At 30.5% G+C, this 12,147-nt stretch overlaps 1 protein-coding gene across 6 annotated transcripts in view; it reads right to left on the reverse strand.

The window, feature by feature from the left end:
* Window positions 1–12,147, reverse strand: part of LOC107444932 (tRNA dimethylallyltransferase) — a 43,017-nt gene that overhangs the window by 29,190 nt on the left and 1,680 nt on the right. For 3 of the 6 annotated variants that reach the window (XM_016059211.3, XM_016059226.3, XM_016059217.3), the window contains exons 2-4: window positions 9,587–9,724; window positions 4,412–4,510; window positions 1,292–1,512 (exon numbers count right to left, since the gene is read on the reverse strand). In XM_016059211.3, the coding sequence (XP_015914697.1) occupies window positions 1,292–1,512; window positions 4,412–4,510; window positions 9,587–9,724 (458 nt within the window). Of the gene's footprint in view, window positions 1–1,291; window positions 1,513–4,411; window positions 4,514–9,586; window positions 9,725–12,147 lie in introns of all 6 variants that reach the window. The other 3 variants (XM_087167392.1, XM_087167391.1, XM_087167393.1) reach the window with 1 other exon arrangement.

The raw sequence follows: 12,147 nt of genomic DNA on the forward strand, positions 1-12,147 counted from the left end.
CGAATAAGGAGAAATTTGAGAATGTATGGGTAAACAGGAGATAGTCATAGAATATAGAGTCTTCATTAAAAAAACAGGAGAATCGGCAGGTACGCATTGATGACTCTGGAAAAAAAAGAAAAATCGAGAAAGTACACCAGCGTGTAAAAGTCTTTGGTCAAACTCAATATTATAGATGGCTGATTGGAAATGTAATAAATAATGTATACCTAAACATTCCTAATATGCTTATCAACCAGGAAGCAAAGTTAGCGCTTCACTTTAAATCAAACATCATATCAGCCGGGTATTTGTTTTTCGTGAAGCAATTTTCTTACATCTAAGAATTGGATGAAAATACAATCGAAGATACAATACATATTTATTTACAGAAATCATGATTTTAACTTTAACATTTATTTTTGAAGAATCAGTACTTACAAGACTCGAATTATATATATAAAAAGAAATATTCAACTGAACTGAGTCCAAAGATTTAAATTTAATCCAAAGAAGGTTACATTTTCTATTAGATTGCAAGAAAAGTAAAAATTCTGAAATCAAGTGTAATATATATGTTGGCTTGACTAAATAAAACGGAAATAATCTCTATAAAAAAATCATAGAAACGTTAAATTGCTTTTAACGTGTTGACCAAAAACTTCTGCATTCTAGTGTAAGTGTGGGGAGAGTACTTACCGGGAATGTCGACAATTTCAACCTTCTTCTATGAAAAGGTACCCCACCATAGATTCGAGTTAACACGTCTTTTTTAATAGTGAAAGGGAATTATATTTTTGTAGTGGTAGATACACTACAGTACTGCCCCACAAGAATTATATCTGTGACAGAATTTGATGAACGGATACCAAAAGTTGATTCATTGCTGTTTTTGTAAGAAGCTGGGAGAGCTGTATTAAGTTCACTGTCGTGGTCACTCCTGTGTTGCCTTTAGCAGCCGAGTGTATACAGGCTGATGTTGCGTGTAATCGAGACTGAGTAGCAACAGCACAAGGAGGTAGACAATGTCACAAGTCAACTGTTCAATGTGGGCAATCCATCAAAGTGGGAGTTTACGTCAAGGTAGGCATGTTCACATCCCGCCCAGGTCACCAATGTGGGGAGAGTAGTTACCAGGAATATATACAATGTCAACTTTTTCCTATGAAAAGGTACCCCACCATAGATTCGAGTTAACATGTCTTTTATACTAGTGGAATGGAATTATATTTTTGTAGTGGTAGATACACTACAGTAAGCTTAACTAAGCTAAAAATTAATAAAATGCATAATTTTTAAAATTTTTATTTACCTAATGATTTTCCTCCTATCTTGAGGATGTAGAGCATCAGCCATATCAGGATCGATTTCTTTTAAACATTTGTGCAGATCTAAACTAGGAACACCGTCCAATGAATTTTGAGTAATTTTGTATTTTAAGACAACTTCCGCAGTATATTCTGCTGCGTCACATGGTGCATGAAATGATGGAGACTCATTATCAGATTCATACAAAAGAATATTCTGATTATCCTAGTAAAGAAAAAAAATTTTTTTTTTAAACACTAAACATACCATAACAGTCAAATAGCCGTTTAAGAACTTTTGTATCAAAAATGGGCTTATCGTCTTTGCACATTTCACTTCATGACCTTTTCTAACAATTATGTATAGTTGATATTCCATTATTATAATTTTATTTTTTTAATATTTTGTTTGTTCCGAACAATACGTGTCGTGTACCTATTTCTACCACAACTGGCCATTTGACCGGGAGAACAATTTATTGCTTTATAAGGTTAAAGGATCAGAAATTACTATGTCATGCATGTTCAAAGTATTGCATTCGATGAGCTGGGCATTTCTGCAAAGACTGTTGCGTAGTTAGTTCAATCAGAATAACTGTAAATCAAAATTTCAAGAAATTAACTAAAATTTTAGATTGGCATTTTTGTGTAAGAAAAAGCGACAAAAACTAAATGTTTTGGTAAGTAGCTTATATTTTATTTTGATAGCTTTACTCCATTTCTATCTGACTGTTAGTTTTTACCCAGAAAAATGTTAAAAAAATCAAGACAGCACAAGTTCTTAGAAGAAATAATATTAATTATAAGAATAATTATTAGAAATATTTTTTAAAATTTCCAATGAGCTGCACAATCGGTCTTGCCGATGAGCAGACCTAGTGCGTTCTCCAGAGGTGGTATCCACTCTTTCAGGACTACCACAATGGGTGAGATACCGTTGGTCATGTTAATTTGGACGTCCAGTTTCTGCCACACTAGATGGCAGCACCGAGACTCTATTTGGATGCTAAAGTGCACTAGGAAATGCCAAGAGCCAATAAGGCACTCCAGGGATCTTTTATATGCCACATAATCATACGTCATGGCCAATGAGGATTTTCTGCATCCCGAAAATCTGGTGTCTGGGCCAGGGATTGGACCCGCAGACTTGGGCTCAGAAAGCCGACGATAAACCAACTGCGCCACCCAGTCAACTTATTATTAGAAATAATAATAATTAGAAGAAATATGTTTGCGGAAAATGTACAATGTGGATATGTAAAAAATGCGTTGAGCAATGAATTAAAGATTCTTGATATTTGTGTTTGTAATAGATAAAAATTGGGAATATACAATTTTGTTTAAATATAATAAATTAATAATTTTTTTTTAGTTCACTTCCTTCCTAACATCCATATTTCATACATTCAATCAAGAAACATAAAGTACCGTCCTTTCACCGGCTATGGTAGAAATAAGTATACATTAAGTTTAGTGTTAAATTCAGATGTCGAATTGCATAATATATCAACATTTGTCATCTAGTTCCGCGAGCAACTGATAGTTTAGTAACATTTTTACCTTGGATTCTATCGCATAACCAGTTCAGAAAGAAGTAATAATTGCTTTCAATTGTAGATTATTGCTTTTGCAACATAACAACATTTCTTTCAAAAACTATTTCACATGCATATTTTTCTTAGAAAATTTAGAAAAGGTGTTAAAACCCCCAATTCTTATAACAACAATTAAGAAAAAAAAAACATAAAAGAAAATTTCTTATATTTTATTAATTTTAATAATGAAAAAAAAAATTGCCTCTTCTTTCTTTTTTCGGAAATCTTAGCTTCCCAACACATGATTGGGAGCAAGGATTTTTTTTTAGGAGATAGTTATCTGTGTCTATCTTAAATAATATATAAAGTTCAAAATGTTGAGAAAACATGGAAAAAATTACAGAATAATGAAAAAAGAAAATTATTTCAAAAAAAATTGCGGAAAAAAATTTCTCATCATTACATCTGCAAAAAGCAGTGCTTTCTATCAATATAGCCAAAGCAAAATATATCAATACAATAGTGTGAGGAGCACTTAAAATCTTTTTAAAAAACAAAATAGAACACATTAAGTAATAAAAATCATATAAAAAACAGAAAATAAAATGTAAAGACAAAACAGAACAAAATTAAATGTACAAAGCGAGTAGCGATTTCAAATGAACTTACATGCACGGGAAAATCTTCAAGAATGATCTAAAATATTTCCGTAATAAAATAGCCAGATTACAAAATATAAAAACAGAAATGTGAATTGAGGTAAAAGCATAAGCATAGGGATTTTTTTTATAGCGCATTCTTACTGCAGTACTGAAGCGAGTTTGATTTGTTAGTTACTAAGGATAGGCCCAAAAAATGGATGAGCAGAAAGTAATATTATACTGGAAAATTCAGACGTTTATAATTAATAAGGTTGATGTTTAATTATACAATTTTAATCATTTTAGAGAATTAACATTTATTTGAGAAAAAGAGAAGAGTTCAAAACATAAATTGCCAGTACTTTCAGTCACAGATTTGAACATGGTAAAAATTATATAAATTAACAGATGTTTTTAGTAAATTTATTTATAATAACATAAATTAACTCAACTAGTGGGGTATCCATTGTTTTTAAATCAAATTTTGAAAGAATTTGTCTATTTGTTTTTTGGATAAATAAACAATACTACATATTCTCTTAATTCTATTTATTTGATTAAAAATGGTATTTAAATAGATGGTCTTAGAATTTCAAGGAATTAGTTTATTTCTATTAAAATCATTTCTTTTATCGTATAAATCAACAAAGCAGACATTTTCTTCTTTTATAAAAACCAAATAAAAAAAGATTAAAGTTTGTCTATGTAAAGAAACACCCTAGCCATTTTGTCTGAAGCAGAGACTGTGGTTAGAAGTTAAAGTAGGTGTGTTGGGTCAATATTTAAGACAGATTTTGTCAGCAAGAGAATTTCAATAGAAAGAAGCTTCATTTTTTTAAATGCACTGTTTCTTGTTTCCATAGCAGCAGACAGCCTCATGGGTAGGGGAGTTCTTTCTATAGACAAACCATAAAAGGAATTAAAAAGATTATTGTAAAAATGTACCTACATTTGGTTGAATCAAAACTTCCCACAAAAGAGACTCAATATAATAATTTGTGCCTCCAACAATAATTGGTAATTTTTGGTCTTGGTACAACTTAGTAAGCTTATAACTGTATTAAGAAAAGTTACAGGTAAAATTTTTTAAAGCAAAACTATTATTTCCCTTTCAATATATCTAATGGAATTAATTTTAATACAAACACACACAATATAAAACTTAACATAAACAAATGTAAATTAATTTCTGATTAACTACTAACTTATCACTATAGTTTCACAAATAATGATGAGCTTGAGCAGCAAATAAAGCCAGCATTCTCTTTAGGACATAAGTTAAAAGAATGTTGGGTTATATACCATTTTGAAACAGTTTCAAACTTGCATTATTATATACATAGCGGCCAACATGGACAGGAAAAAATCCAGTAGATTTTACGAGATAATATAAATTTCATGATAACTGTTGCATAATGAATATTCTACACATAGGAAATTTTAGGGAACTTTTATCATCAAAATAGAAAAACTGCAATATTACACCATTTAGTTTCAAATTTGTATTACTATATGAAAGAAATTTTATCTATTTCAATTACATTATGCAGTATGGTTATAACAAGGTTACCACGGAGACTAAAAATGAAATTAAAATTAGCAACTTTTTTTTCCCAGTTTACAATGGAATGTGAAAGCAAATATCGTTTTGGTTTTAAATATGAATAATTTGAATTGTAAGTCATAGTGATAGTTGCGATCGAATAAGTAACAACATAATAAACAAATAAATAAAAGTGAAGTGAGTTTCTGCAACTTCTAACGTCTTTGGTTGCCTATAACATCCCCGTTATAATTAAAGTGACCCCATTCAAACTCCTCTAAAATCAGTTCTGCACATTGAATCTTGATGAAGATCTTGGCACATGTGTTATATGGACCGTAGAAAAAGATTTCTGACGTAAAATAGTTCACATTTTGACCACCAGAGGGCACTTTTCAAAATTTGCTGATGCAAATTAGTCTAATATGTAAAGAGACTTGCAGTTAGAGCCAGAAAACTGCCTCATCATTGCTATATCTTATTTTATATCCGTCGCCGAACAGCCGACTCAATTTTGGATTTGGGACTAGTAAAATTCCACTCCGTAGCCTTGTCATTTTGAACCTAATCCAGAAGATAAGGAAGCTCCTGGATCAGTATCCCCAGAGGTGTGATTTGTTATAGAAACATGGAGAACTTTGTGACTCGACAGATTTAACATGCATCGGTCACCATTTACTACACCGGGAGTCTTCAGGTGGGGATTGAACCCCCGAACTCTTGAACATGGGCCCAGTGCCCTACCAACCAGGCTATCCCGGCCTCTTCATCATTGTTAATCATATCCTTACAGCAGAAAGATCAAGAAAGAAAGTTTTACCAGATCTGCACGAAAATCTTCTTTTAAAGGGCCTACATTGAAGAAGGGTTTGATTAGGAAATTTGAAGAGACCTGGGGATGCTGTCAAAAAAGTTATGAACGAATCTGTCAAAAAGAAGGAAAAAAATCACTACTCTGTGGTTGTAAAGAACCCTCAACTACAGTTTCTCTATAGCAAGTCTTCGAATAGTAATGTGATTTAGCGGTTACGCGTTCAACAGTATGAAAAATTCTGTTATCCATTTTTAAAATGGTACAGGTTATAAGATCCAAAACAGTGCAAAGTTATAAAAAGACAACATTTTTTAAACAAAGTTATAAATTTTTTTTAAAGCAAATGCGTTTCTAGAAGTGATAGCTCAAATTTAAATTTGCATGTCTTAATAACATGAAATTAATGATGTTTAAATTTGAAAAATTACATGAAAATGGCCAAAAACCAGGGTTCTTGATTTTTTTTTAAAAAAAATCAAAAGAATCAGATTTTTTTGATTTAAATCGGATTTTTTTGATTTAAATCAGATTTTTTTGATTTTTATTTAAATATACTGTAAGAACTTTAATTTATGATTAAAAAAAATTATAAATGTTTAATCAAATTAACTTAATATTAAAACTTATTGTAACAATATTTTAGAAGCTTTAACTAAAATAATTTTTTATTATAATACATGGCTTTGAATGCATAGCAACCATTTTGAAACAAATGCATGATTAAAATTTAAAGACTAGATGAAATAGAGAATTTAAAGAATACTTCAGGGGTCTGTCTGGGTTTTTCTGAGAGGTAACTATTTTGTGAAAATTAAAAATCCTATTAAAAATCAACACAAATATAGTAAAAATATATGGATTTATCGTTTCCTACGAGACACCAAAATAAAATTTTAAGAAAAAGTATTTTGTGTGATTATTCTATCATTTTTCCTAAAGTTGAATTTGTAAAGGTATCCTTAAACGGTAGTAAATTTGGCTTGGACAGACCCCTGTACTTTAACTATTAAAACAAAGTTTCAGTTAGCAAACCATAACTTTAATTTAAAATTGTGATTTCTTTTTTTTTCTCTTGATTTTTAAAATGACAAAATAAATGTAGCAGACTGTGTTTATAAATGTAGTCATTCATCAAAAAATAAATAAATATTTAATCTATATATTTTTATATTAAAATATTAATTTTTAATTCTATATCAAAATAGATAAGTTAAGCTAAAAAAAAAAATTTAGAAAATCTATGTACTCATTGGAATTTTTTTTCACAAAATTTCTTTATAGAAAATCAGATAATGTCAAAGATACTGTAAACATATTATGAGAAAAAAGTTTTTGACATGACAACTGAAAAACTGGTTTTTGACATGACAGTGGTAAAAACCGTCAAAAATCTATTGTTTTCTTTAATTTATGGCATATAGCGGACAATATACTATTTTCACTTAATTGCCTTTATAAATGAATGTTGTAAATGATTGCTATTGATTTTGCAACTATATACACGCATTCTTATAGAAGGATATACATTCATACAGAAATATTGTAACATACTTATTGAAAATAGTGATACTTAACTTTTATCATTACAGCTTGATTTGCAAAGGATTCAAAATTCTGCACTTCTTAATTGTTAGAAATAAACCAACAAACAAAAAAAACTTGGAATTATTAATAAATTCAAGAACTAAAAAGAAGAATTTAAAATTCGGCATTTCTTAAATATTAGAAATAAGCTAAACAAAACTTTAAAAACTTGTAACTACTAGCAACTCTAAGTCAGGGATGACTTGACATTCTTCAGTAATGTAATATGCCAAACAAAATGATGCTTGGAAATGTTGAAAATTTTGTTTAGTATCAGAATATTTTACTTCAAATAGTATGATTTGATATAATCATGTTGGGAAAATGAAAAAATCTGTTCTTAAATATCTTTTAACAACTTTTTTTCTAATTTTATTGTCCAAAAATAAATTAATTTTAAATCATAAGCAGTTAAACTCAAATTAAAATACAGTTTTATCAAAACTATGGGTTTTTGACATGACGGTAAAAACCAAGGTATAAACCGTCATGTGTCAAAAACTTGCCAACCCTGATATTAGGGTAATTTCCTTTTAATATAACCTCAAGCTTCTGAAATATACATTTTCCACCAATAAAATATGATGTAGATTTTAATTCACGCTTTTTCATTCAAAAGGAAGAATTTTAATTAACATTATTTGTATTATTTTTTGAAAAGAATTCATGTTTATTAATTACTTTCTACAGCTATGCAAGTCTATATTAAGACAGCATTAAATGTTTACTTTAATCTGTACTTTCAATCTCAAGAATCAAAAGATTTTTAAAAATGTAATTTCAAATGTGTTGGAATTTAACACACACCAAGAAAGAAATTTCGTTAACTAAAATTAATTAATGAAGCAATTTATTTAAATTAAATTTTAATACTAAGAAAAGAAAATAATAAAAGTATCAAAAATTTAAAACACTGTTTTTTAACTTTTAAAATCAATATATATAGATAAAAAAAATTAGTTGATTTAAATCAATGATTTTTTAAAGAAACTCCTTTGATTTAAATCAACGAACGCTGCCAAAAAGTAATAAATAACTACCAAAAAACACGATCGGCAAACAATGTGGATTTATGCTGCAATCGTTATAAACTGAGTGGTTAAAAGAGATAGATCGAAATAAAAATTTGCTGGTCGTAATAACATTGTCCAGTAGGGAATCGATTAACCGGAATGATCGGGACCATCGCTATTCCGGATAACTGATTTTTCCGGTTTTCTGAATCGCTACAAAATGCCGTATTTTTTATTGTTGAACCCAACGAAAAAAAATATCTATATATTTGTAAAAAATAAGAAAAAAAGATGAAGAAATACACTAATGATTATTTCCAAAATGATGGTAAGGTAAAAATCTTTCAAAAAAGAAAGAAAAATCCTAAAATCTTAGGAGGAAAATTTTTTTTATTTTATTTAAATGGCGGGAAAATGTATCGAATTTCGTTCCGTTTTTTTGGTTTTCCGGATAACGGTTTCTGTACTGTATTAAAAACATCAACATTTGCAAAATTACACGGAAAAATAATAAAAAAATTATGAGAACTACAGAAAATGATGAATAAGTGGTGCAAATGTAGGATGGAATCGTTGCGAACAGAGCTAGTTAAGTGATAACTTAAATATGAGTACCACATTAAAAATATCAGAGTTTTTTTCCCCTAAGAGAAAAAGAAAAAAAAAAAACATGAAGATGGCTAGAAGGAAAAAAAAAGACATGCAATCTCGGAAAAACGATCAGCAAACGTACGTAGCTTTAGGATGGAGTCAACGCAAATAGAGCGCTCCAAAAAGAGATAACTGAAATAATAAAGGCAAAATAGCTCAGAACTGAACAGTTGACTTGCTATATGCGGCATTATCCACCTCCTGTTGCTACTCAGTCTCGATCCACACACTCGACTGCTAAAGGCAACACAAGAGCGACCCATGACTATGAACAATTCAGCATTCAAAAGTAACTTGATCTTAATACAGCTACAAAAACAGCAATGAATCACTTATTCATTGAATTCCATCCCAGCTATAATTCTGGTGGCTGGTACTGTAGTGTGTCTACCACTACAAATTTACAATTCACTAGTATATAAGACTATGTACATTTTAATAGAAGAAGGTTGACTACACACTTAAATAAAGAGACAATTTAAGTTTAATTGAATAAGAGCAGATTATAAGAAAGGATACTAATGGAAGGCTTTGATTCCTGTAATCAACAACAGTATAACGTTGAAGAGGATCAAGAAAATCAATACAATGATGAGGAGCTAATTTTTGTTCTTCAACAGAAACTTTATTGGTAACTATATCTAATCCTTTGTAAACCTAAAAATGAATAAATATTTTAGCTTTAAAAATATACATATTTTATTTCATGACGGTCATTGAACAGCCAACACAATTACCACTGTTCAACTCCTTGAATCCAATCCAGAAGACAAGGAAACTTCTGGATCAAGTATTGGGAAAAATTTGCCTCGTGTGCACTTTTTTGATGGAACTAACCCGCATTTGGGTTACATGGAGGAAAAGATCACGGGACCAACTCGCGCTCTTTCGTAGGAGGTTCTCTGAGCGCAATGGGACCCACGATTCCTCTACCGCTGAGGATATTTCACGCCTGTGGCTGGTGCAAGCCGGATGCACGATCGATCGGCCATCGTCGGGATTCGAAGCCGGTTCACCTCATTGGAATGCTCTATCCCCTGAGCCATTAAGGCTTAAATACAATGTCATTGTAGACATTGAAAATTAAGATTAGAAATTTGAGTTTATGAAACAAATTTCAATACTAGTTCAACCTAGGTAGTGCTTTGTTTGTGCTAAGGATGAAGAATTTTCAGCATCCAATAGCATGCTCTGATATATTTAAAAAGTCTATTCCCACATTAAGAGCCGTTCAGGGGATAGAGCCTTTTAACGAGGTTTTGGCTTACTATGGTAGGTTTTCCTCTCCATGTAACGGGTTAGTTCCATCAAGAAGAAGGCAAATTTCTCCTAATACTTGATCCAGGACATCCCTTGCTTTCTGGATTAGGTTCAAAATTACAAGGTTATGGAGTTGAACACTAGTAGTTGTAAACTCGAAAATCTGTGTCAGCTGCTTAACGACTATTATAAAATAAAAACATTCACATAATAATCAAGGACTTAATAACACAACATGATCATGCAGTATAGTATATCGGTCTAATCCAATATAATAGAAAACCCTTAAATTAAAAGATATCACTGAAACTTGGAAATTTTACTTGTATATGAAATTGGTTAGAATGTAGATATATGTTATGGGATAGAGCACCCCTTGAATTGGGCGCTGTACTTAGAATCTTTTACAATAAATAAAATTTTCTATTCGCCTATTTTTATCGTGGTTTCTTATTAAGATAAATCCTACTCCTCAAAGTAATTTTCCCTGTTTACTGCAAGACAATAAAAAATCTCTAAAAAAACAAAAGAAGAGTAGAGCAATACTGTAAACTTTTACTGCTTGAAGTTTGAGGAAAGCCCTGTGGGAGAATTTTTTCGAGCTATCTGTAACAAAACTCTCTATCACTAATATCTTTCTGCAAGATACTTTTAATAATAACTAACATATATGGTATTAATTTAAAATAAAAAAAGTGCTGTGTTTACAAAAGAAAGAACTATATATGTTTTTTTTTTAATTGAAAATGTAATAAATTTGTATTTTTTTTGGGGGGGGGGGCAGGGGCTGGGAAATGCTCAAATTTTTTCTTTCTTCGCCGTTTGTAAATAATCATCACAAAAAAAGAATCGAAAACTATGAAATCGGTATTTGTAATTGCCGATAAAAAGATTGACGGCAAAATCACGCAATTCAGGCGCCTCAAATGTGTGTTTTGCTTTGAGATTAAGTTGTGGTAATAAATAATATCGAAGAAAAATATCGGATTTAAAAACTACGGAGAAATCAATAGCATTAACTGCGAATAGAATATCCATATTGCCTTTAAGAACTCAAATGCACAATTTTCCAGAATGTTTGAAATATATTTCGGGATATTTAAAAACCACATGAAAATCAATAACTGCCGAAACATTAGATCAAGTGTGGCGTGAATTGAGCAAGTTAAAAAAGTGATAATCTAAATGCATGAATATTAAGTGTAAATTTCTGTAGAAAAGAAAGGTTATTTTTTTGTAACTTTTCAAAAGAAAAATCGTTCTGCAAGACCTCTGTAGCCTTCTGCGACAATGTTGGTGCGATTCTGCCACGGCGGAGGGAAGATTTCTTATTGTGAACTACGGCAGAATAATACTTTACGGAAACTAAAAAAAGAGGAAACATATAGACCAACTCAAAGAGTACATGATCTGATGTGCCAATCACCTACATGCCAAATGGATATTAAACTTGAAATTAAAAAAACAAACAAACATAGAACAGTTTGCCTAGAGGCTGCTACAAGTTATACCCTTCGTGTTGGTCACCTTCAGTGATGTTTTCTTTTAATTTCTCGTGAATTGCTACCCGTAAGTTAACTAAATTAAGCGATTATTCTGCTGCAAATCACGATAAGGAAATCTTACCATAATAAGAAAAAGGAAAATTTTATTTATAGTAAAAGCACCAACATACATTAAGTACTTTCAGCTTTTTAATTATTAGATTTAATAATATTTAAGTATTTAAAATTAAATTATGAGTTAGCTATATAGTACAATTGGGAAGATTTCCGTATCATGATCTGTGGCAGAATAATCGCCAAGTCTTGGCAACTTCC

Source organism: Parasteatoda tepidariorum, chromosome 7, assembly GCF_982258835.1.
Source record: "Parasteatoda tepidariorum strain Cologne lab strain chromosome 7, Ptep-v5.0, whole genome shotgun sequence".
Classification (NCBI taxonomy): Eukaryota; Metazoa; Arthropoda; class Arachnida; order Araneae; family Theridiidae; genus Parasteatoda; species Parasteatoda tepidariorum.